Raw genomic sequence first — 26,917 nt, forward strand, 5'->3', positions numbered from 1 at the left:
TAAAACGACACAAAGATGAGCTTTTGTTGCGATTGTGTCTTTGTAGGCGCGATGAAGGTCTAAACTACATAGTGAGAGAAAGAGACGTAAGGGCGACATGAAAAAGCTTGTGTTATGACAGAGCTTGGTTGGAGTAACCGAGCAAATCGAGGCCCAACTTCTTAGGGTTTGCCACCTTGAACATGACATGACAACTGCTAGGATGTTGGTTTGATGTCAAGCTAAGCCAACGCTAAATCAATATTAGTGTTGGCTTTTACCTACTTAGCAATGATTTCTAGCTATTGCTTAGTATCGATGTTTTGTAGTGTTTATATGATTTTTCAGGATTTAATTAGTTTAGAATCATATGGTAAAAAAAATTGAGATAAAGAGTCAATTTATATAGACACTAACCTTTATATGAGAAAAAGATCAGTTTGATATTCAGGATTATACACTTAATGTATTATATCTTTCAATACATATATTAATTTATATAGACTCACATTATTTTGAACATGCACTTAAATATTAATTTTCACTCAATATATATAAAAGTACGAATGTCTTGATGAATTTGATTGATATATTGTAATAGTTTTGAATGGTGTTGACCTTACCAAAAATTTGGATGGTGGTGAACGTGGTTGGCGAAGAGCATAATTTAGCGCCAAACACATTGATTGATTGTCAACCACATCTTTCATTCACCTCTCATCTCTATCTATCTATTTAGTATTTACTAAACATTAAATATTAGTCTTTCTTTGCCAACATAACCCCCAACAAACCCAACAACCCAACCCTGCACCATTCACATAATTAATCTCTCTCTCCCTTTGGAATTCAGGATTCAAGCAGCCTGCCCCAAATCATCTGGAATAACTGAATTCTGGTACGTACACCCTTCTCCTTTAACTCCATCTCCATGCATATAATTATTAGTTACTTTCCTGATCAAGTTCAATTATATATCATTTGATTAACAAGCAGCTAGCTAGCATTGATCATTGTGCATGCATGATATGTATGTGTTGTCTTTTTTTTCATTTTCGCTTCTTCAAGTAAAACCAAAATTTATTTTGAACATATTAACAAGAAAGGGATGGAGACATAGAGAAACGATACAAAATTCACCACCAAAGTCCCTCATGGAAGACATCCTCGGCCTTCTAAGGATTCGCATCAAGCGTGGTGTCAACCTCGCCGTTCGTGATGTCAATACCAGTGATCCATACGTCGTGGTTAAGATGGGCAAGCAGGTTCGCCCTTTAATTAATTGTTTTTCCTTTTTTTTGATAATTATTAATTTTTTTTCATTCCTTCACATAAATTATTTTCTAATTAATGAACCTGCATCATAGTTTTTTTTTTTGTTTGCCAGAAACTCAAGACTCGTGTGATTCATAAGGATATTAATCCTGAGTGGAATGAAGACCTTACACTTTCCATTACAGACCCTGTTAAGCCATTTGTATTGGTAAATATTATATCATCTTTTTCTTCATCGATCATAAAGAATTAATTATGATTGGTTAGTACTTAATTGTGTGAAGTTAATTGCAGACTGTGTATGATCATGACACATTTAGCAAAGATGACAAAATGGGAGATGCAGAATTTGACCTGTCACCATTTATAGAAGCCTTAAAGATGAATTTAGAAGGTCTTCCAAGCGGCACTATAGTCACCAGAATACAACCATGCAGGACAAACTGCTTGGCGGAGGAGAGTTGCATCACTGTTAACGATGGCAAAGTTGTCCAAGATGTTGTCCTCAGATTGCGACACGTGGAATGCGGTGAGGTCGAAATCCAATTGCAGTGGATTGATCTTCCTGGTGCCAAGGGTTTATCTGTATCATGATTATGTTATTCATTCATTCACAATATTCCTCCGTGCAAGAGTTTTATTTATTTATTCATTTTCTTCTCATGATTAATTCCTTGTTTATAGCTGTAGGGATTCAGCTTGCTCTCAAATCTCATGTATTTTGCTCATGAGTATCATTGAATCATGTTGCTGACTCTATATATATACGTAACATATGAGAAAGTACTTCACCTCTCTCTTATTAATTTTCTAGACGCTGAATTATTCACACGGATCAGATACATTGCATCCAATTTGTATCTCTAGCTATAGATCATCTTAATATGAAAGGTGTCAAAATAAGCTGCATTAACTTCAATAATAAATTGCTCTATATTGGGACAATCTAAGCCACCTCCTGAGCAGGCCGATCCAACACTAAATAAGGCCTAAAAGAAATTTTAAAGTGAGGTCTTATTACCTAAATGAGGCATAGAGCAAACTTTAATTTTGGTGGTCTGTTTTACTTAGTAAAAAAATAATTTGGGGTCCTTTTTTATTTAGTAAAAAAATTTCTTTTTGAGGGCCTAAAGCCCTTGCTTGGTTGGGTGGGTTTATCCTTGGACCGGCGCTGCTCCTGAGAGCTCGACCAAGGTGAGTGCCGATGCCGGGTGTGGGCAGGGACATATTCAACACGCTTTGGTCTTATTGTCAGATCCTCCTATAAAGCTGAAATGCTGCTTGCTGCGACTGCGACTCATCTTCAAAGGTATAGGCAAGAACATCTAATTGCTAAATCTTTGAGATGGTGTATGCATTGTGTTCTTGGTCTTGAGGTAGAAGATTGTTATTTTTCAGTCAGATTCGACCACCATGATCATGGCCTTGGAGGGTTCTGCTTGTCCAGCTAAAATTTGTACAATTATTCAGGACTGCAAAGATCTAGCTAAGCTTCCAAATTCTTGGTAGTCAAGTTTTCCCGTGTTAAGAGACAAGCAAACAATTAATGTTGCTCATATACTTATAACTTACATCTCTCTAGCTAGTTTTTTTATAGGCAAATGTTAGTTGTTAGAAATGTTAGTAAATTTATCCCTTTTTCGAGTTCGAACTCGGGATTCACCCTTCATCCCACCACACTCTTATGTCTCTAGTTCTTACCACTTGAGCTATCATTCGGGGACACATACATGCAATTTGTGATACTGTAAAGGGTAAAATTAGTTTGTACCAAAAAGACTTCACAAAACATGTATAAATAAACATGACTAGTTATGGAAAAATCTAATATGCACTTTGTGCAACTTTACACAAGCTCCTTTCCACCTCCTAACACCTTAATCCTCTAACGACCAAACACAGAAAAAGAAGTTTATTCATCATCCTCTAACAACCAAACCCATAAAAAAATTCTTCAACTGTGGTGGGGATACCCCTTCTGACGTTGATCATGCTTTGTAGATCTCCTCTTAATTTATCATTTGAATGCAGAGAGTATTTTCCATAAATAAATAAAAACCTTCATACTCTCATTTTTGGAGCTTTAAATCTAACTACCATGTTTGTTCCCGCCTCTTAGCCATGGGTAATCTTCTTTTAGAAAAGAAAAATGCATATAACTGAAGTTTATTTTTTTTCCAACAACTTTATAATGACTAATCATCAATAATTGAAGTATATAATTATTTATCAATAAATATCAATGCGATTGATAATAAAACCAAAAAATAGCGAACTAAATTAGTGAAGAACTAACAATAAGAAGTTAGTTTTCCATTTCACAATCAACCTTTGATTCATTCCCACTCAAAACAAAACAAAAATCTTAAATTTCACTCAACTTTAATTTATTTTGATCACTCTCCTCATGTTCTATTATATAATATGTCATTTTTTTTTCTTTTCTTCTTATCTTTCTTCTTCTTTCATCTATTTCCTACATATAACAAGGTGTGAATAAAACTTTATTCTTTCACAACACAAACTTTACAAAAGCATTAGATTAGATGAATTTGAGAATGGACATTTCAGGGGCATGGGTAATCTTCTTTTAGAAAAGAAAAATGCATATAACTGAAGTTTATTTTTTTTCCAACAACTTTATAATGACTAATCATCAATAAATGAAGTATATAATTATTTATAAATAAATATCAATGCGATTGATAATAAAACCAAAAAATAGCGAACTAAATTAGTGAAGAACTAACAATAAGAAGTTAGTTTCCATTTCACAATCAACCTTTGATTCATTCCCACTCAAAACAAAACAAAAAACTTAAATTTCACTCAACTTTAATTTATTTTGATCACTCTCCTCATGTTCTATTATATAATATGTCCTTTTTTTTTCTTTTCTTTTTATCTTTCTTCTTCTTTCATCTATTTCCTACATATAACGAGGTGTGAATAAAACTTTATTCTTTCACAACACAAACTTTACAAAAGCATTAGATTAGATGAATTTGAGAATGGACATTTCAGGGGCACCTGGTTGTTCCTCATGCACTAGTCCTAAACCATTGTTCCGATCTTACTTTCTATTTATACGTATTTTTTCTGAAAATAATTTATTCTTAATTAAATATAAGCCACTTTTTGATATTTTTTAAAAAATACCTTCATATTTAATATGAAAAAGACAATGAGTTTTCAAAATAATTTTTTTGAGCCTTCGAAAAACTAACTAGACCCTCCGCATGCCCAAGATCATCAACAAGGTCCTTACAATCCGTTTCACAAATGATTTGTCGGTAACCCCAATTCCATGCAAGGTAGAGACCATCCCTCATGCTCTTGCCTCCACCAAGAACGACAACCTACCAATCTCAAAACTTAAGAAACCCACTGAAATTAACTTGAAGAGAAAAATTTATTGGAATTAAATAAGGATAATCTAAAAAAATTAATAAATTATTTTACAAATGTGTTATTAGTACATACTTTTCTTATTCTAAAAGTTAAATAGAAGTGATTTGTATATAGGAAAATAGTACCTTAGCTGGTGTAATCTTCCACTTTTCCTCATCAACTCAACTAAGATTAATGATAGTCAAGATATATATTCATTAGACACTTCAGTTAATACAAATAGTGCATTACATGAATTATTTCTCTTGCTATATATATTCTCTTCATTTCTTACCGTGTTTGTTAAATATGTTTGTGTGCACTGTGAGAATGTCAACAAATCATTTCCAATCAACTAAATTATCTCCAATTTAGATATATCGTTTTGTCGTTTTCCCCATTCATGTGTTATTTTCAGCAATTATTTTTCCCCTATCCTTTGTTTGTTACGTAACAAGTCCAATTAGTAAAATTTATCATTTGAACGCAAAGATTATTTTTCTTTTCTTCTTATTTCTTTTCTTTTTCCAGCCTTTTCCACAAAAAAAGAGGTGTGAAAGCAACATTATTCATTACCATTAGATTAAAATTGTTTTCAAAGCAATGGAGGAGAGTAAAACTTGGTTTTAATAGTAAGAAAACAGAAATATTTAGGTCATGTACAGTTCATCAAAAATAAAAAAACAGAAATGTGACAGAATTCCATTTTTGCAAACATTCAATATCTCCCTAAAATCAGATGTCTATCTATGAGCAAAGGAGCAAGACGCATATGCTCCTCTCCAAATCAAGTACATTAGGCCAAAATGCTTTTTATATGCCTTTTAGGCTTTTGTGGCAGACTGAAGTGTCATTGCCATACAAGGTAGAGCATCAAACCCTAACTTCATGAGCCTATTCCTCTCTTCTCCTATCCAAATCCAAAACAAAAAGGTAAAAGCAAAGTTCAATTTAATTTTTTAAGAAAAAGAAAACCCCCCTCTCTGTTTTGTGCAAGTGCAAGCTTAGTGGCAGGTCTCAAAGCTCAAAAATATTTGCTGCATTCTGCAATATCACACACCAACCCACTATCCTCAAAAACCAAAACCCATGCTCTTTTCTTCATCATCACCCCCACCACTTCTGTTTCTTTATTCTTATTCTTCAACTCTGTTTCTCTACCGAAGTGAAGAAGATGATCACGTTAACAGATTTCTATCATGTGATGACTGCAATGGTTCCGCTTTATGTGGCTATGATATTGGCCTACGGCTCAGTGAAATGGTGGAAGATCTTCTCCCCTGACCAATGCTCTGGCATCAACCGCTTTGTTGCTCTTTTCGCGGTTCCTCTACTTTCTTTCCATTTCATCGCCTCCAACAATCCTTACCAGATGAACTTCCGCTTCATAGCTGCTGACACCCTTCAAAAAATCATCATGCTCGTCGTTCTCGCCATTTGGGCTAACGTCAGCAGAAGGGGGTGTTTGGATTGGACGATAACCCTGTTCTCCATTTCCACCCTGCCAAACACGTTGGTGATGGGTATCCCGTTGCTCAAAGGGATGTATGGCGAGTTCTCAGGGAGTTTGATGGTTCAAATTGTTGTCCTCCAGTGCATTATCTGGTACACCTTGATGCTGTTCTTGTTCGAGTACAGAGCAGCAAGAATGCTGATCTCTGAGCAGTTTCCAGACACAGCTGGCACCATTGTCTCCATTCATGTGGATTCTGATGTGATGTCTTTGGATGGAAGACAACCCTTGGAAACTGAAGCTGAGATTAAACAAGATGGGAAGCTTCATGTGACTGTGAGAAAGTCCAATGCTTCAAGATCAGATATCTTCTCAAGAAGGTCTCAGTCTCAGTCTCAGTCTCAGGGTGTTTCCTCCACAACTCCTCGCCCTTCAAATCTCACCAATGCTGAGATATACTCTCTACAATCCTCAAGGAACCCAACTCCAAGAGGCTCAAACTTCAACCACACAGATTTCTACTCCTCTGATGTTCATGGGTTGTCAGCAACATCAAGAGGACCAACACCAAGGCAATCTAACTATGATGCTATTTCTGGTGGAACAGGAAACTACCCTGCACCCAACCCTGGGATGTTCTCGCCCAAAAATGTTGCTGCCAGTGCTAATGCAAAGAGGACTAATGGTCAAGTTCAAGCACAGCAGAAAGCAGAGGATGGGAATAAGGACCTTCAGATGTTTGTTTGGAGTACAAGTGCTTCCCCTGTTTCAGACGTGTTTGGTGGCCATGAATATGGACTTCATGATCACAAAGAAGTGAAATTGAATGTTTCTCCTGGAAAAGGTTGCCTTTTATTCAAGTAAATCTCATCTTTTTGTTGTATTTTGTTTTGCTTGTTCATTATGGGGTTGATTTGATTGGTTCTTTACTTCATCAGTGGAGGGTCTATCTCAAGAGGAGTACCAGGTAGAGAAGGATGATTTCAGGTTTGGAAACAGAGAAACGAAAGTTGCAAAAGCTATGCCTCCAACGAGTGTGATGACAAGGCTGATATTGATCATGGTGTGGAGAAAACTTATCAGGAACCCCAACACCTACTCCAGCCTAATCGGTCTAACTTGGTCACTCATTTCATTCAGGTACCTTTTTTCTCAGACAAAAACCTCTGCATCTTTGTTGCATATAATTTCATTCTTGTTTGGTTGGGTGCAGGTGGAATGTTGAAATGCCTGCCATCATTGCAAAGTCTATTTCCATATTGTCAGATGCAGGGCTCGGCATGGCCATGTTTAGTCTTGGTCAGTATACTATATGTCTATATGGACACTCCTTGTTATCACTTTAATTATTAAAAAAGTAGAATAGAAATTAACTTGTTCTGACCTTGAAAAAGAAAAGGAGGGAACAGAAAATCTTTGTGATTCCATGTTAGCTTTGATTATTATTAAATGAAAATGCTTTGTTTTGTTTGATAAAGAAAGCAAGCAAGCAGGCAAGTGTGTTTGCGAAAAAGCAAAGTATGGCAACAGTATAATATAATATGTTGGTTCCTTTATTTATGAATCTTTATTGTGACTTTTATATTTTGCCTAAGCTTGTGGTGTGTGTGAGTGTGAATGATGGTGATGGACATGCTTTAATTTGTTTGTTTCCTTCTGATGGTGGATCGTTTTGATTTGAATGAGTGAGTGACTGCAGGGTTGTTCATGGCTTTGCAACCAAAGATGATAGCATGTGGAAATTCCATAGCAGCTTTTTCAATGGCTGTGAGATTCCTTACAGGTCCGGCTGTCATGGCAGCTGCTTCCATTGCTGTTGGACTCAGAGGTGTTCTCTTACACGTTGCCATTGTTCAGGCAGCTCTTCCACAAGGAATTGTCCCATTTGTGTTTGCCAAGGAATACAATGTACATCCTGATATTCTTAGTACAGGGTAAGTATAACTATAACTAACTATACTTTGTGCTGTACCTTGGAGGGGGGAAATAGCATAACTTTTTAATTTAATCCTAATGAATAGAGCTTGGTGAATTAAATGTGTGCAGTGTTATTTTTGGGATGTTGATCGCATTGCCTATAACGCTGGTTTATTACATCTTGCTGGGGCTATCAAGTATGAGCTGAGCTGAATGAAGAACACAAGTGGCATCCATATATACAAGCTCAATTAAGACTCAAGAGAGAAAAAACTTGTCCAACGAAATAGAAAGAAAAGCATTACCATTGTTGAATGAACTGTCATTACTTAGTGAAAATGTAAAATCATTGCTGTACGTAGCTAATTTATAAATAGAACGTCCTTGGATTATTGAATATTTGTCACTCATCAAGTGGAGAAGGAAATGAAAGCTGTTTTGTGTTTCATGTTGTTTTTAGTTTTTACATTTTATGGATGAATACAGGACAGCATAGTGCAAAGAGGGAGCTCCACTACAAGACATGATGTGGACTGCTTTGGAATATTGGGGGACAACATTCATAGTCTAAAGTTTCTCTACCTTTTCTCCTCACTCCTTTATTCACATCTCTATTCTTTTAGCTAGCTACACACACATTGCCTTTCTTTTTCAGTCTTCATTTCAGTTTGGTTCTAAATATGCTTTCTTTTGCAAACTGGAATATAATACAACCAAATTAAAGCTTAACACAACATTGATCTGCACCGTTCAGTTAATGTTTTATAATTAATTCTACTGCATGCCTATATATCTGATACAAGCGTACGTTAGTACTGCTTCCTTTAAAATTGGAAAGCTTTCAAATGTGAGTTCGTTAAATTTGTCTTTAATTAATATCAGTAGCTAGCTAGGTAAGAATTGTTTATCAGGTTTGTTTAATTACTTAAGAGTATATATACCAGTAAAATTTAAGAATTGGTAGATGCATAAAGTCAAAGTGAATTGTAAACTGAACTAACTAGGCACATAATCTGATTACTTCTAAGTATATATTGAAATCGCATCATTAATTGTTTAATTAGTACTGGATGGCAAAACATATGTTAAACAGGTTGTGCTAAGTGTCTGGATCAACATTAGTAGAATTGAGTCTTCTAACTTGAATTAAAGTGACATGATTTATGTTTATAAACATTTACCATTAATTAATTTCCATAACAGAATCCCGTTTGGGTAACTTCAAAAAATTTTTCCCCAAGGCATCCTCATATGTCATAGCTGACAGTCATGAGACTAATCCTTCGAGGCTTTGAGATCTCATTAAATGGGTAGGCATCTCCCAACAATTGTTTTTCCGTACGCAACGCCCAGGAATCGAACCCTGAACTTAAGGAGTCCAATTATCTACCAACTTTGCTAGTGTGCTACACATTGTTTATTGGTAGCATAACAGGTCTTTCATTTTATCACAATCACATACTATATTTATTTATTATTTCTTCCTCATATGCTCGGTTTCATCACTTTCCCTGAAATCCTCAAACCATCATGGCCATTCGGCCACATACCACTAGCCACAGATCAGTCCGATTAGCCGCAATCGAAGGTTTTCAGTAGGGGTGTACAAGACCCGGCCCTACCCGCCAACCCGTCTCGGCCCAAGCCTTTAGAGCCGGGTTGAACCCGGCCCGATCATTAAAAGACGCCGGGTTGTGGTTGATCTTTGAGTTATTCGACTTCGGGTCGGGTCGGGCTCGGGTTGACACTCGGGTCACCCGACCCGTCCCACATATATATTTTATAAAATTTTAATTTGTTATAATGATTAAAATGTGATACATGGTGCTCAAATTTATCTTACCATGTGGATGAGATTAAAATGTTTAACATCTACCTTATGAATTAAATAAATGTTGGTCAAACTATGGACACTTTCATGCTATAACAAGAGAAAATCATGTGTGTGTGTGTATTATCCACATGTGAGACAAGTGAAGAATGATCAAACAAAATGAGTGACATGTGTATATAGATCAAACAAAATGTAAATGAAACGACCCGTTTTATATAATTATATTATTATTAGAAAATTGGAAAAGAAAAGAAAAGGATTCACAAAACCTAACTTACCCTAACCCACGTTGCAGCCCCACACCCCAATTACCATTGTCAATTGCAAAAACAAAAAGAAACCTAACATCCCCTTCAATCTTCCCCACGCATGTTACGATCTCCCCACACATAACGTCTTCGCTATCAAGAGCAGCAAAACTGTTTTCCCTGGACACACTCCAACCTCCATCCTTCTTTAGTTATGTCACGTTCAGAGGGGAGTTCAACGGTAGCACCCAAGCATGGCGGAGATTATGCATTGCGTTGTGCCGTAGTTGGAAGGTATGTCTTAGATGGAGAAGCCCTTGGCACAAAGATCTGTTGTGGCCCGTTAATTTCCCATTGATTTGGTGAGCTATTGAGAAGAATGGAGTTTTCTATGATTTGGTGAGGAATATTTTCCCTTGCAATGTCTAGAACCGATTGCTGCTCAAACCAAATTGTTGCAGTGCATGGAAGGATACAAAGTCATAGAAGGATACAATGCCAGGTGCACTCTATATTTGTGCGTTGTCTCTTTAATGATTGTGAGACCATAAATCATGGTGCTTTAGCTTGCTGTGCTCTCTCACATGAACTTAAAGTAAAATCTATTTTATTTTGGTTATAACTAGATATAGATGATACACAAGAAAGATGCAAATGGATACATTTGGATTTAGCTGGTTCGAGTATTATGATGTGGCTGGAGCAATCCACTTGATTCATTATAGTGGTTGATTCATTGCAGTGGTGAGTGATTTTCCGATCACTGTGGCTTATTTTTAATAATTAGATAACTGATGATTTGATTACTTTATTATATTGCATATTTCTTTAAATTGGGGAAACATGTTTTTCCAGTTCGTGAATTATCTGAAAGCTAGTTTTATGAAGTTGATCTGAGTCTGATTATGAACTGACATGAGAAAATAATTTATATTGCTTTGATTTTGGAAATTATGTGAAACTGAGATTGAGAACTTGGAAAGTTGATTTTGAGACTTTTGATGAGACTTGAACTGGTTTGAGAAAACGGTTTTGGGGATCCTTGATAGAACCCTGTAGCCGTTAACGGAGGTAACGGCCTAGGTGCACCTAGCTAGCTTGATTCCGGGAGGAGAGGGCCATCCGTTAGATGGAGCCGCCAGTGCACGGAAAGGGCTATCAACGAGATGTAGCTTCCCCCGATGATATGATACGATGCGACATGTGATATGAGAGAGGAAAGGGCTATCCGTTAGATGGAGCCGCCCCTATCGGAGAGGCCATCCCTTAGGAGGAGAGGGCTATCAACGAGATGGAGCCGCCTCACGGTTCTACATGTGTGACCCTATTAAATTATATTTCTGATTTTGAAATGCTTTCATATTATCGACATGATTTTTATTCAGTTTCATTGAAATGGTTATTTATAAACTTTACAGTTTGATCATCTCTTATTTGAAATGATTCTTATTAATATTATATATATTATACACTCTGATCTGATAGTGAAAAACTCGTGCTTCATATGTTTCCCCTTTCCTGTTCATGGTGGTTGTTAAATCCTCACTAAGTCTTTGTGACTTACCCCTTTATTATTTTATCCACAGATTCTTCAGCAGCTGAGTAACAAGCTGTTCCTGGGTTCAGATTGTCAGTTGTCTTGCTGGTAGGCCTCCATCGGCTGGTGGCCTCATTGCTATTTTATTTCTCTTGATTCTAGTTATCTGCAGCTACAGGGAGTCATAGGTGAATTTAGTTTGGGGTTGACGGTATCTTTTAATTTTAAAGGTTGACATTGAACGTCGAATTTTGGTTTTGTACCTTTTCTTGAAATTTTGAATTTTGGAGAATATTATTTAACAGGTTATGTTATTTTGAGATTACTGAAATACAGAGGAGACGTTGTCGTTTTTTTTATAAATTTATGCGGACGTATTTATCATGGCGAATTGGTTATAAATGGGTTATGTGTAAAAGGCTTGCCGGACTTGGGGTGATAGTCCGTGCGCCGGTCACGGCTTGGGATTTTTGGGTCGTGACAGTAAACCTCTCAAGTGCAATTGATTATGAAAGAATTGGATCCTTTCAAGTTCTTTCTTCTAAAAAATAGTTCCAACTTATAACTCTTTTAGTATGTTATTATCTTTAAATTTTACAATTAGTATCAAATAGTCTTAATCTTATTGTCCCTCGGGCCAACCCGGTCCCGTCCTACATAGACCCGTCCTAAATTGGACCCGCATAATGTCGGGTTGCTTCGGGTCTAGGGACGGGTTAGGGTCTATGAAATGACCCGGTCAATATTTAGGGCCGGGTTAGGGTAAACCAAAACCCGTCCCAACCCGTCCCTTGTACACCCCTAGTTTTCAGGGTCCCAACGCCTTAGAGACACGACGAGATTGACATACAAAATGACAAAAATATTAATATGCAGCGAGTTGAACCAATCCATTAAGAAGACAGAGAGAGAGGCTGCAAATGAAAGCTTTTACTCTGTGAATATTGTAGATCGGCATAGCCACATATGAAAGGAAGTTGAAGATTAAGGGAAAGGGGTAAAAACGGAAATGTCAAACAATGTGCTGAGAGAATCGATTCTCTCTAACGGAGAAGCTACTCAAAGTTACTTCAGCCAAATCGAGTCTAGGTGTTGAAATCGATTCTCAAATAGAGTCTCCAAATATGTCGATTGGGAAGGGATCCACGTTTAATGACCCATATTTGATTCTTGAAGGGCCAGACATAGAACTAAACACACCCTAAATCTTACGGTCCAATAACACATGTGAATGGCTAGTGAATGGAACAAAAGTGAATGCCTTTATTAACTTTAAGGCTTTAAAACATGTATGTATTATGGAAAATGTTGCTTACACACTTTTTCTTCTCTTCACTTCTAGAGAGATATAGAAATAAATGATAGATAAAATGAGTGATATAATAAGTAAAATAATAAAATAGAGTAAAGAGATAAAAAAAAATGTGAAAATAATACGTAAGTGAAGCAGCTGAAACATTTCAAAGTTCATATTATTATATACTCAGAAGATTCACTTACGTTGTGATTGAGAGTCCACATCTTTACTTTATAGTCATGTAAATTAAACATCTAAAAGCAGGGGTGCTCTCGAGATTGGTCCCTTGAAGATTGTTCTATACAAATACCTTAACATGGAAGACAGTTTCATATGTACATATCTTCTCTCTAAACGCAAACTTATCTAAGATTGAGCTTATGCCGTTGTGCAATGGTTTGATATGTTATCATGAATGTAGAATTTCGTGTTTTTTTTTATATCGGAAAGATAAATTACACTCGTCAGAAATTGACCCCTAAATCTCTATCTACCTAACTCGTATATCTCACATCTCCTACCAACTTGAGCAATCATACCGGAACAGAATCTCTGTTCTTCATCTAAGCATTGATTTCTACTGGAAATATAAACAAATGGCAAACGGTAATTTTTATATGCACTCCGCATGCAAGGACTTTATTTGGGCCATGGAGGAGCACAGATACTGGGCCCTTGGATCTTGGTCCAGAATACTCTCCCATGTAAAAAAAGAAATTTTATTGTTTTAAATTGTGTAGCACTAGACAAAGAATTTCTTTACCTATTTCACTTTTGTTTGACAATCAAATAAAGCATAAAGTTATTTGTTTTAGGCTTAATTGCAACTTTAGTCTCTGACGTTTATCAAAACCATGATTTTAGTCCCTCATATAATTTAATTACAAGAATAGTCCCTCACGTTCCCTCCCGTTTGCAACGTTAGTCCTTCCGTCTAATTGTTAACGGAAAATGCTTATATGGCAATGCACATGCCTCTCATGTGACCAAGAAAAATGATTTAACTGCGCCTTTGGTCCCTGACTTATACACATTATGTAGTTTTTGTCCTTGAAGTTCAAAAATTGCATTTAAATTTATATAAAAAAAAAAAAAAACCTGAAAATGATAAGTATTCATATTCTTCAAATTTAATTACATATTTATTAAATCATAAACAGGCATAATATTATAAATTTTAATTTTAAATAATTAAAAATATATGTATTGATTTGCTTATACTTTATAGAATAATAAAAATATATTTAATCAATACATTCAACTTATAAAAGATATCGAAAAAAAAAAACATGGAGGATTTTATATAAATAATTTCAATTTAAATTAAATAGGATAGAAAGAGAAACAATTAGGTCAAAACATTATGAATAAGAATTTAAATAAATATTTTATAAAATCATAACCCGGCATAGTAAAATAAATTTAAATTTGAGTGCAATTTTTGAAGAAGATGAATGGTTATCATTTTCTATTTCTTTATTGTTTTTTATTAATTTGGATGTAATTTTTGAACTTTAATGACCAAAATTACACAATATGTATAAGTAGGGGACAAAAAGTGTGGCTAAATCATTTTTCTTGGTCACATGAGAAGCATGTGCGTTGCCACATAAGTCTTCTATGTTAAAAATTGGACGGAAGGACTAACGTTGCAAACAGGAGGGAACGTGAGGGACTAATCTTGTAATTAAATTAGGTAAGGGATTAAAATAGTGGTTTTTGTAAACGTCAGAGACTAAAATTGCAATTAAGCCTTTGTTTTAAATGAAATTATTGAAGAGGATGCGACGAAAATGTGTAAGAGGGAGCACGTGACGTGTGAGAGACAGTGGGTGCGGGTGGGGCAGCATGAAAAGGATTGTTTGTAACTTTGCGTATCTCAAGGCATATTATTATTATCTCAGGCCTGCACTTCCGGATCTCATTTCCTTGTCGTTTCTGTTACAATATTATTTCATTTTAATCATTTTTAGTCTACATAATTTGTTGTATTGTCCTTTTGTTTTTCGTCTACAAAATTTGTCGACAAAATAGATATATACTGCACCAAATATACATGATATTTTGTATGGGTTGTTTTCCGTGATCTATGATTTTTCCAAATAATTCCTTTCAAAAATTAAAATTTCATATTAATATGTGAGGATTATTTTCTTATATATAAAAGTTATTTGGTCCGGTCATTCAGGACTTTGATGTTGTGAGGCAATATATACATATAAACTTGTATAAAAAAAATTAATTATACTATTAGAGGTAAGTGCATTTTTTTACCAAAAAATGGACTTAAGTGAGGACATTTTATACCAAAAAAGTCATCAAAAACCACATACTTTTACCATTCAAGTGAGAGCATTTAATAATGTGGAAAAAATAGTCATAAAAAACCACATACTTTTACTATTCAATTTTTTTTCTAATGATTCTTTTCAAATTTAAGTAAGGACACATGCCCTCATGGTGTTTTACTTAAATATGTCACTGTTTCGGTCATATATTTAGTCAATGTAAGATTTCACAACAATTATTTATAAGCGTAAGGACAAATAATTATGGAACAATAACTTTGTATTCATAAGATTATAAGATTGATCAAATGACAAAAATTATGTGGGAGGACACACAACCCTCACTCACCCTTTGTCATGTTTAACTAGATGAAAGTTTCACCCTATCGTGCGGCCTTTAGTGGGTGCATTCATGACACCACACAACTTGACTAATAAGTTTCTTCAGTTTTGAAGGGAATTTAGAAGAATTACTCATGGAACTGCAAATATCTCTAGGGATTGAAGTTGGCCTCGAATATACACTATAAGAATGTGGTTTCCCAAAGAACTTTTTTGGTTTGGTGCTCTTGAGTATTGAATAAGTTTGCAACACTGGTTGAGATATTAAATACCGTCTTGGAAGGGGGTCTTGGAAGGGGGTGAGTTACCTATGTTGTTCATACTTTAAGAGCATCTTCAATGGTAGTATCTAATGTTAAATACATACTCATATGAGTATCTATTACCATTGAAGTACATATTCAATTCCAACATGACAAAGATGAGTATGTGATAATGGATGCTCTACACTAGACTTGAAAATTGAGCTTGTATTTATTACAAGCACTTGCACTTAACATAATTAGTAATTAAAATAGAGATAAATAATAAACTATACAAATGTGATGTTGATGGTGAGATCCACTATATAAATTTTGAAGAGTTGTTGGGTTTGAGTAAAAAGTTAGTGAAGTGGTGTAGATGATGAGGTATTATGAGAAATTGTAAAAAATGAAGTGTAGATATTTTAGTGGGTATGATAGATGTAGATGCTCAAAGAGAAGAGAATACATGCACTGCAAAATATGAAACTCTTCAATATCAAAACTTTAATTTTTGTATTATTTATTTATATTTAACTTCAATAGAATATAAAACTACTTATTGTAAAGTATTTTATTATTTATTTATATTTAACTTCAATAGAATATAAAACTACTTATTGTAAAGTATTTTATATGTAAAGAAAAACTACTTATATAAGATATAAATTTGTTCTAGATTTTCTTATTAATTGAAAAAATAACTTAATGTCCTCCAAAAAAAATCAATATGACTTAAAATAGTATTAACTTAAATTCATATCTCTATCATAAAACTAATAAACCAAATAAAATTTCACTGAGATAATGAAAATATAAAATACGGGTAGAAGTATACAACTACTGATATTTTAATAACACTAGGTGGCTGAAATTGATTGATTGCAACTGATGATAATAATATACTCCTTGCAACTAAGAAAAGTGAGTGAATGCAATACCAAAGCCACGTGTAAGCAAATAGTTGGCTCGTCGGGATCCCGATAGATTCAGTGCATGTGCATCCTTGATTCTTTCCTCCCAAATATAATACTAAAATACTCCCTCCGGTCCTATTTATAAGCATGAAAGAGAAGAAAAATCTTTGTCCTTTTTATAAGAACCAAATGAAAGTTTGAGCTATATTAAATAATTTTTTCCAATAATACCCTTATTAATTCTAATTTGTAAAATGTGTCTTATTAATTATTCACTCTCTTTTCCACTTTCCAACACTAATAATAAAGGGTAATTTTGGAAGTTCATTTTAATTTAAGACAAATTTAATGCATTTTATCTAGTTTAACTACATTTCTTAAACTATGTGAATTTTTTTTTTGTTGCTTATAAATAGGACCGGAGGGAGTATTATTTATATGGGTTGTCTATATTACCTAAGTTAAATTACCTCAATTTGGTACACTAATGATATTTAAAAATTTAATGAATAAATATGAAATTCCTAACTCATTTACATTGAATATATATATTAATTTACCTAAAACTAGAGAAATTCAACCCAAACTTTGCATATTAGATATTTAGGGCTCGTTTGCTGGGGCGTATCCATAATTTTCTTGTTGGGGGGCGAAATATAAGATTAAAAAAATCTTCATTAAATATTATATAAACTTTAAATTATAAAAGATTATTTAAATACAAATATTCGTTCTTTCATAGTACTAAATTTACCTATTATTGTATCAACATAAAATGTTTCAGCAATTTCTCTTTCGATATATACAACTAATAAATTTATAAGAAGATCATCTTCAATTTTGTTGCAAAACCAAAGTCTTAACAACTTTCATTGCATAAAAATATCGATTTGTAGATGTTGTTGAAATTGGGAATGTCAAAACAAGACGTAGCAATCTATCAACAAGTGAAAATATTGTTATTTTTTCAGTTTCAACTAACTTCTGATAATACTCGAATAAATTGGAATTTTTTCCTAAATTAGGATCTCGGGAAACATCTAAATGATAATGTTTTAGTTGGAACGACAAATTTCTCTTTTCTAGCTCGAAAAAATCATCTGCATAAAACTTCTCAACAAGCTTACATATTTTCTCATTACCAAATGATTTAAAATTTTCCTTAGGATCTAAATGTGAACTAAGTATGAGAAGTTTCACTACCTCTACATTAAATCTTCCATTTAATTCATATAGTTGCAAATCAATTGCAGAATAAAATACATTTATCCTATAAGGATGTTCCATATCTCCACCTTGTTTCTTATAACGACCATTACTCATAAAATAAGGGGTTTTCATGTCAGGAACTTTAACTTGATGAGCATCACAAAATGTTATAACATCTTCTATATAAAAATACCTATAGTCGGTGAACATTGTAAAAATCTTGGGGGGCGATGGCCCCTGCCTGCCCCTACCTAGATACGCCCCTGCTCTTTTGGTATGCCGTATTAGGCATGATAAGCTTATACAATACATTATGTGCTTATCCATTGTTTGGTCTAACATTGTATTGTATAAGCTTATCCATCAACTCACCATTATACATCAAAATGATGTATTATTTAATCCACCATGTAGGTGATGGATTAGGCCTGATAAAATTTGACGTATAAGCCACCATCACCACACCCTCGACTGCTTCCATCATTCACCTTCCACCACCACTACCGCAACCGCCACCATCCTCCAATGTCGCCGCCACCACCCTACGACCACCACAACCACCGCTCTCCACCACCACCACCGCCACCGCCACCACCCTCCACCACCACTACCATTGCCGGCGCCACCACAACAACCACCGTCCTCCTCCACCGCCGACACCACCATCGCCATCGCCGCCGATACCACCACTATCCATCCTCCACCACCACCGCCACCACTGCCCTACCGCCACCAATACCTCCACCACCACCACCCTACCGCCACCAACACCCTACTGCCACCACAACCATTGTCCTCCTCCACTACCATCACCTCAACCACCCTGTCGCCGCCACCACCACCATCAACACCCTACAACCACCACAACCACTGTTCTCCTCCACCATCACAACCACCACCCTACCGACACCAACACCCTATTGTCACCACAACCACTGTCCTCCTCCACTACCATCACCACCGCTAGGGTTGGCAATGGGCCTCGTGGGTGCGGGTTTGACCATTCCCACACCCGAACCCTAACTTAGAATCCAAACCCAAACTCAATATGGGTGCAAAAGTTAAACCCAAACTCAAACCCTCGAGTTTCGGGTTACTCAAACTCAAACCCAAAACTCGATGTGATTACCGAACCCGTAAAAGAAACCTAAAAATTCAACCCGAAAACAACATGTATATAAGAAAACAACATGAACATAAGTTGATTAAACCTCATCATCTTTCCAATACAAAGGAAAAAATATAGTTCATGAACATAAGCGGATAAACAACATAATTCATGAATTTTCTACGTTAAAGAAAACCCTAATTAGTAACTTTAATAATATATATATATAAGGATTGGTAATTACATGCATAAGGCTTCGATCGGGTTTGAGTTTGGGTTTGAGTGCGAGTTTAATCAATCACACACCCGAACCCAAACAAGTTTTAAAATTCGGGTGAAACCCAAACCCAAAGAAATCGGGTTTCGCCTGAAATTTTGGGTTGGGCTTAGGTCGAGCCCCACGAGTGTGGGTTTTCCTGCCATCTCTAACCACCGCCACCCTACCGCTGCCGCCACCACCACGCTGTCGACACCACCACCCGCACCCCCACATTCAGTATTATCACTAGTTCACCACCACCACCGTATAACCACATTTATTATCTATCATTATTGAATACTTCACAAAATATAAAATTGCATGAATTTAAACGAAATGGTAAGTTATACAGTGTACGACCAAACGCTGTATAGTATAAGAAACTTATCAGGGCTTATACTATCAGGCCTAATACTATCATGTCTTATACTATCAGACATTATACTATACGTCACACCAAACAGACCCTTAACTCTATAAGATTTATAGGGATATTTTATAATTAATTTAATCTATTTTACTTTTTTAATAATTATGTGGATTTATAGGGTTTTCATCGGTTAATCTTTCAAATTATAAAAAATTATTATAGAAGAAATAATGACGAATTAAATTAAAGGGTATGAAATTTCTTAATATAGATAAATAAATTGCATTATAAATTAAAGGGTATTTTTGTATAAATGAGGGTCCCGTCCCGTCCCAGGAGAGGAAAGGAGAAGAGGAAGAGGATGAGGATGAGGATGAGGATGAGGATGAGGAGAGGGTAGATGCAGCAGAGAGGGAGAGCGTGCAACCGAAGATCGAGGAGTTTCTCAAGATCTCGTATCGCAATTGAAGGCAATTAATTAGCATTCACAATCAATCACATTCCCTTTCTTTCTCGAACCAAACCGAATTGCATCATCCAATTCCAATCCATGGCTTCCGGTGAGTGACTGAGATTTCTTGATTGCATTTGCATTTCAATTCATCTGAAATGGTTGGTATTGAATGCAGGTACTGATGAGCGTGAAGTTCAGAAAACCTACTGGATCCAGCATTCAGCTGATTTGTCCGTGGAGGCAATGATGCTCGATTCCAAAGCTGCTGATCTGGACAAGGAAGAGAGACCCGAGGTACTTTCTCTATTACCAGATTATGAAGGAAAATCAGTTGTAGAGCTTGGAGCAGGTATTGGAAGATTTACTGGAGAATTGGCTCTCAAAGCTGGTCACTTGCTTGCTGTCGACTTCATTCAGACTGCAATAAACAAGGTCATTATTAATTAATTAATTAATTAATTAATAACCTCATTATTCTCAACTCAATCACTCATCCACACCCATTGTATTGTAAATCTTTCTTATGTTGTACAGAATCAAACCATTAATGGACACCACAACAATGTCACCTTTCTGTGTGCTGATGTCACATCTCCAAACTTGCATGTTTCTCAAGGATCAATTGATGTCATTTTCTCTAATTGGTTGCTTATGTACCTTTCAGATATTGAGGTCAGTTTTGCTTCCTTCTCTTCTCTTCTCTTGTCTGCTGCTCTGCTCTTTTTATTATGCTAATTGCTAAACAAACATTTTCTCTTCTTTTCTCTTCTCTTCATTATTCAGGTTAACAATTTAGCAGAGAGAATGATCAATTGGTTGAAACATGGGGGATATTTATTCTTCAGAGAATCTTGTTTCCACCAATCTGGAGATTCCAAGAGAAAATACAACCCCACTCACTACAGGGAACCCAGTTTTTACACAAAGGTAGACAGACTAGTTACTTACCCTCATATTCTCTCTTTGTCTATTCCAGATAATTCTATTCTTTCATAAAGGCCCTTTGTTCATGCAGCTATTTAAAGAATGTAATATGACGGATGATTCTGGGAATTCTTTTGAACTTTCTCTTGCGGGCTGTAAATGCATCGGAGCTTATGTTAGAAATAAGAAGAATCAAAACCAGGTAATCAAATTGGATTTCCATTTCTTCTACTTGTTTTCACTAACTTTGGCTTATCCAATTGACTCACAATATGTATACAATACTATCACTGTCAGATTTGCTGGATATGGCAGAAAGTTAGGTCACAACATGATAGGGGATTCCAGCAGTTCTTAGATAGAGTTGAATATAGTCAGAAGAGTATCTTACGATATGAGCATGTGTATGGCCGAGGCTTTGTAAGCACCGGAGGACTTGGTATGCCTTTATATTTTCCTTTATCCGCTTGCACCTTACAATCAAGGTCTTTCCCTTTTTTTTAAAAAAAACTTGACATGGAAGAATGATCTTCCTTGACTATCCTCAAGAGTGATATTCCCTTATCATTTGCCCTGGCTATGGATTGGCTGAAGCTATATGAGGTCTTATGAGTTATGGCCTCTCCTTTGCCATTAGGAACATAGTGTTAGATTGATTTTGGATTAATAAGAGAATGCATCGAGTACAATAAAGAGATTGGGCAATATTTCCTTCTAATTTTGTTTTTTTAAAGACGCTTTTATTTTGAATACACGATTATCTTCTTCAGTGGCTAAGGTTTGGGGTGAATGGGGGTGGCCACAACTCACCTACATATTTATCATTCTTCTTACTTTAATGTAGTTTATATGTTATCTGAATGTTTAGAGAAATATGTAATTGTACCTATTCGTAGTTAGTTGCTTTTATGTCAATATTTTTTTATTATTTAATTGTTATTAACATATTAATTGATGGTGCATGGTGTATTGTTTCCCTAGTATATAGGGAGTAGAATTATTTCTATAAAAATTATATTGAGATAAAAAAATTCCGTCTCATTGATGTGGCCATTGGTCAGATGTATTTAATTTTTATTAGTGGTTAATTATATATCATACACAAATACATTTCAAGTTAATGAAAGTTGTATATTTATTTGAAAATATGATGGCCGAGCTTAAATATAATTTTTTTTAACACAAGCTGGTAATGAGAAGAAATATGATATGAATTCAATATCTCTATTCTCTACCCTTTAAAAGGCCTAACTCTGATACTTACTGTTCAATAATTGAGCATGAGTATGAGCATTTTTCCAGAGATGGTAAGAGTAAAACCTAATAAATTTGTCATTAGTTCTTTATAACATGGCTTGTAACAGCACAAACAAGTCTATACACATTTTTCTTGTTAAACTATACACATTGCTTCGCCACCTCAAAAATTAATTTCAAGATTCACCATTGTTCTTTGTCACTTTATTTTCTTCTAATTATGATGATATCTTATTCTTAGCTTGCTTAATATATTAGATCATACGTGGAAGTTTTTCTTTTTTCTTCTGAAGAATCTATCATCCTGATCTGAATCTTGAAGGTTAGGTGTTTTTTGTTAATAATTTTATATGTTTCTAACCTATGTGGTGCTTATTTCTTGAGCAGAAACGACAAAAGAATTTGTGTCGATGCTAGGACTAAAGCCTGGTCAGAAAGTGCTTGATGTTGGTTGTGGTGTTGGGGGAGGTGATTTTTACATGGCTGAAAATTTTGATGTTGAGGTCATTGGCATTGACCTCTCCATAAATATGATTTCTCTTGCTATTGAACGAGCTATTGGACTGAAATACATGGTTGAATTTGATTGCGCCGATTGCTGTAAAAAAACATATCCTGATAAAACATTTGATGTAATCTACACTCGTGATGCCATGTTACACATCAAAGTAAGGATCTATCCTTTGTTTTTTCTTTTTGGTTGAAATCTTGTTTAAATTGTTGATTTTGATAGAGTTAAGCTTTATAACATTGAATATACATCTTTATCCCCATAGATATATTATTATAAGTATCTGTTACTTATTGAAGTACCATGAGGCAAATGGGATATCCTTACTGCCATGACCATTGCATAGATGAACTCCTAATCTAGGTTGAAGGTGCAAATGTCATCCACCCCATACCCATGGATGCATTCCTTCTCAGTTGCCACCCTTGTTGGTCTCCTCGGTCCTCCATTGGGCCTCAGGATTTTAAATTTGATCAATGGCTTTGTTGGCTACATCTGTAGTTCATTTATATTTATATTTTATTGTTTTATTTGATATTCTTGAGGGTTTTCTTCTCTATTTTCTGAAGTTTGTTTTCTGCAATTTACTCTGGATCAATACAGGATAAGCCAACAGTATTCAGATCATTTTACAAGTGGTTGAAGCCTGGAGGTAAACTTCTAATTACTGATTACTGTAAAAGTGCTGGAAGTCCGTCTTTAGAATTTGCTGAGTACATTAAGAAAGGAGGATACTATATCCATGACATGAAAGCCTATGAGCAGGTATGGTTGTGTGGGCTATTAGTAGCATCATCTGGCTTCTCTTTCACCCATTTGTTTTCATTAAAATTTGAAAGTATGCAAGTTTACTTTTATCACAATGTCTATGTATTTTAAATCATCCGCAGATGCTCGAGAATGCTGGTTTTGATGATATCATTGCTGAGAATAGAACTGATCTGGTTCGTCTGACCCTGTTGTTTACTTTGGTTGGCATTTGCTTTTTTAAGTCTTATAGAATTCTAATAACTCAATTTGTTGTGTTGTTTAGTTCGTGAAAACACTAAAGCAGGAGTTAGAGGCCCTTGAGAACAAGAAGGACGATTTTATTTGTGAATTTGGTGAAGTGAGTTTCTTATTATGCATTTAACATGACTTTTGTAATACTTTACCTTGAGGTATTTGTTTCACTTAATCTGAAAAATTCATTGCTTGATCGCTTCAGGAAGACTACAATGAAATTGTGGAAAGATGGAAGGCAAAGCAAATCAGAGGTGAATCTCTGGAGCAGATGTGGGGGCTGTTCATTGCCGAGAAAAAATGACATGCTTTATTCTTATCGTATGCCTTATTCTAGCTTTATATTTAATCATGTGTGAAAGGATTTTTCTAAATAACATTTTGAATATCCGTTATTTTTGTCTTGAACAAGAACTCATGTATTCTGAATGCAAACACCCGTGAATAGGAGTATGCTATTCCATTTGAATGCGGTGCTAACTAGGCATTTGGATCCATGCTGAAAGTTGAATATCCTGTTTTTATTTAGTTTGACATATTTGGTAAATTTGCCATGATTGAATATCCTGTTTTTATTTAGTTTGACATATTTGGTAAATTTGCCATGATTATTTCCCCCTCATTTGGAACCTTTTGGAATTTTGCGATGTTTGGAAATCCTTTCAAAATTAATTCTAATAGAGTGATCAATTATGAGGATAAATTTATGTGAGTAGCTTATAGGTTTTAGAATAAATTCTGAAAAAAGAGAAGTTGATTCATATATGTTAGGAAACTCTTCCCCCTCATTTTAGTTTCCTTCCTCTTATTAAAAGGTTGAGCAGCTTTCCTTTTTCTTTTTGTTCCCTTTCCTTTGCTTCCCTATATTTAAGCTCCAAATTCTAGATGAAAACACAGTCGGTATCCATCCACCCAACTCTACATAAACACATACTTGCAAAGGTTTCTCATTATGACCTGCTCCCCAGTGTCAGCCAAACCCAGGACATTGATTTGCCCAAAGTAGCCATGACGAGATAATATGATAACAATATCACTACAACCTCTTTCAAAACCCATTCCTTGTAATCTAACAATTAGAAAAGATTCTAAGGTAAGAAATTTAGATGAAAAACTTCAACAGATTTCTAACCTCATTCATGTTGCAAAGTGAACACATGAAAACCCATTATGAAACAAAATAGTTTTCCGCCAGGGAGATGAACAAAGGGCAATGCCTTCCTTGCTCCAAAAATTCCAATAAAGGGAGTTTGGCTTTCAAGATCGATATGGAGAAAGTGATAATAGTGTTTTTTGGAAATTTTTAATAGAGACATTGACTTTTTTGAATTTTCGAGTAGCATTATTAATCTGATCATGTCTTGTATATGCTCTACTTAACTCTCTATTGTGGAATGGAACTCGGCTCCCTGCTTTCAATCCAGGAAGAGGGTTAAGGTAAGGGGATCCAATGTCTCCTTGCCTCTTTGTTCTCTACATGGAGTGGTTGTTTGTTTATATTCAGCCCTTGGTGGGCTTAGGGACTTGGAAGCCTATCCGGGTAGCGGTAGAGGGCCCTCTTATCCCATCTTTTTTCGCAGATGACATTCTCTTTTCTTCCAAGTGTCGATGCCACGGGTGAAGAAGTTATTGGCCAACTCTCTGAAGCTGTCTTATGATAACTCCGACCTTAAAATTAATATTTCTAAGTCCAAGACTATTACATCAAAGGGAGCTCGACATGAGCTCAGGGACGAGATCAAAAGACTAGTGTTAATTCCATTTGTGTGTGACCTAAAAAAATATTTTGGGTTTCCCATGGAGGCTGATAGGTTGGGTCAAGTTCAATCACATAATGGAAAACATTCAATGAAAGTTGGCTTCTTGGTAGACCAACATGTTGAATATGGTTGTGAGGGTTTGTCTCGCAAAATCAATTCTTGCGTTTATTCCCACGTGCTCAATGCAAGTGTTATGTCTGCCCCGTGGTTTGATAAACCAATTGAACCAGATAATGTGCAACTTCCTTTGGTTGAAACATAATGCGAGAAGAGAATGGCACCTAGTGAGTTGGACTAAAATCACAAAGGTGAAGAAGAAGGGAGGCCTTGAGTCAAAGATACCCATGTCGTGAACACGACCCACCTTGTCCTATGATTGATTCCATCACATCATATCTTATCTCACTACACGGTCTCCCCGTGCGAAGATTATCGTCCTACTATATTAAACCTCCAATCTCTTGATTGATTAATAAGCAAGAAGCATAAAGCATGAATGAAGTTTGAGTAATGATCTAATTCTATCTCTAGATCTTAGATTCATTAGATGATATTTACCTATATCAAATTCAAATAGCTAGTTCTCACTATACTATCAAATCCAAAATAATGTTTTAGGTGATCAAGTTAAAGCAAGCATTAAACACAAGGTAAATCATTGAAACCATCATAGAAACATTGATTTGTATATATATAAAGATCAAAGTCAGTGCATCAAACTCAAAAGGCTACAACCAATCCCAACAAAAAAAACTTAGCTATCCATTTTCATGGATACTCAAAAGCTTACAAAGAGAAACGATGATGGACTGCATCCTCGGCGTGTCTCCAGCTCAACGGACAATCAACCGGCCTCAAAACTCCTTCCTTTTCTCCTCGGGTCGAGTTCTCACCCTTCTCTGTTTTCTCTTTCTGAAATTGTTCCTCTCTCTAGTTTTCTTTTCTTTTAGCAAAAATCGACCTATATATAATAATTTACTAGCATGGCGCTCAACCCCCTAATATAGGCGCTCAACGCCAGTTACTTCAGACATAGGTTTCCTTTTTCTGGTGCAGGGGCGCTCAACCCCTCCTTTTGGGCGCTCATCCCTTGGTGGCCTGTGTTCTAGACCTGGAGGGCTCAACCCCTCTTGTTGGGCACTCAACTCTTGTTGGGTAGTGTTTTGGGCTTTGAGGGCTGAGCAGGAAATGGATGGGTTGAGCGGGAAAACTTGAGGAAATTCAAGTAAATTCACATTCATTCAAAATCTTCACCGTGCAACTCAATTTGAACTAAAATATATATTAAAACCATTATAACTTCAAATTTGACAATTTTATAAGTTCTATACAGGAAGAGAGTTA

At 35.5% G+C, this 26,917-nt stretch overlaps 3 protein-coding genes and 1 long non-coding RNA gene across 5 annotated transcripts; all 4 read left to right on the forward strand.

Moving 5' to 3' along the window:
- The first annotated feature begins 727 nt into the window (after positions 1 to 727).
- On the forward strand, positions 728 to 1,924 carry LOC130710513 (protein C2-DOMAIN ABA-RELATED 4). 2 transcript variants are annotated; one of them, XM_057559810.1, is made up of 4 exons: positions 728 to 877; positions 1,086 to 1,244; positions 1,367 to 1,462; positions 1,549 to 1,924. In XM_057559810.1, the coding sequence occupies exons 2-4, from the start codon at positions 1,134 to 1,136 to the stop codon at positions 1,846 to 1,848; spliced, it is 507 nt and encodes a 168-aa protein (XP_057415793.1). In that variant the 5' UTR covers positions 728 to 877; positions 1,086 to 1,133; the 3' UTR covers positions 1,849 to 1,924. The 2 variants fall into 2 exon arrangements, with proteins under 2 accessions (XP_057415793.1, XP_057415792.1); XM_057559809.1 differs by having other exon boundaries at positions 733 to 877; positions 1,082 to 1,244.
- Positions 1,925 to 5,467: 3,543 nt separating this feature from the next.
- LOC130711764 (auxin efflux carrier component 1-like) lies at positions 5,468 to 8,462 on the forward strand. The gene is made up of 5 exons (XM_057561496.1): positions 5,468 to 6,941; positions 7,036 to 7,237; positions 7,311 to 7,396; positions 7,797 to 8,031; positions 8,144 to 8,462. The coding sequence occupies exons 1-5, from the start codon at positions 5,819 to 5,821 to the stop codon at positions 8,220 to 8,222; spliced, it is 1,725 nt and encodes a 574-aa protein (XP_057417479.1). The 5' UTR covers positions 5,468 to 5,818; the 3' UTR covers positions 8,223 to 8,462.
- A 1,686-nt stretch (positions 8,463 to 10,148) lies between these two features.
- LOC130714015 (uncharacterized) lies at positions 10,149 to 11,987 on the forward strand. Its single transcript, XR_009011105.1, has 3 exons — positions 10,149 to 10,598; positions 10,723 to 10,840; positions 11,683 to 11,987. It is a non-coding gene; the product is annotated as an uncharacterized LOC130714015 (long non-coding RNA).
- Positions 11,988 to 19,999: 8,012 nt separating this feature from the next.
- LOC130716120 (phosphomethylethanolamine N-methyltransferase) lies at positions 20,000 to 24,375 on the forward strand. Its single transcript, XM_057566317.1, has 11 exons — positions 20,000 to 20,225; positions 20,295 to 20,551; positions 20,654 to 20,791; positions 20,903 to 21,046; positions 21,135 to 21,245; positions 21,341 to 21,482; positions 22,688 to 22,968; positions 23,415 to 23,576; positions 23,702 to 23,755; positions 23,845 to 23,919; positions 24,019 to 24,375. Exons 1-11 carry the CDS (start codon positions 20,216 to 20,218, stop codon positions 24,115 to 24,117), a joined length of 1,473 nt encoding a protein of 490 aa, XP_057422300.1. The 5' UTR covers positions 20,000 to 20,215; the 3' UTR covers positions 24,118 to 24,375.
- Positions 24,376 to 26,917: the final 2,542 nt, after the last annotated feature.

This window comes from Lotus japonicus, chromosome 4 (genome assembly GCF_012489685.1).
Source record: "Lotus japonicus ecotype B-129 chromosome 4, LjGifu_v1.2".
Taxonomy (NCBI): domain Eukaryota; kingdom Viridiplantae; phylum Streptophyta; class Magnoliopsida; order Fabales; family Fabaceae; genus Lotus; species Lotus japonicus.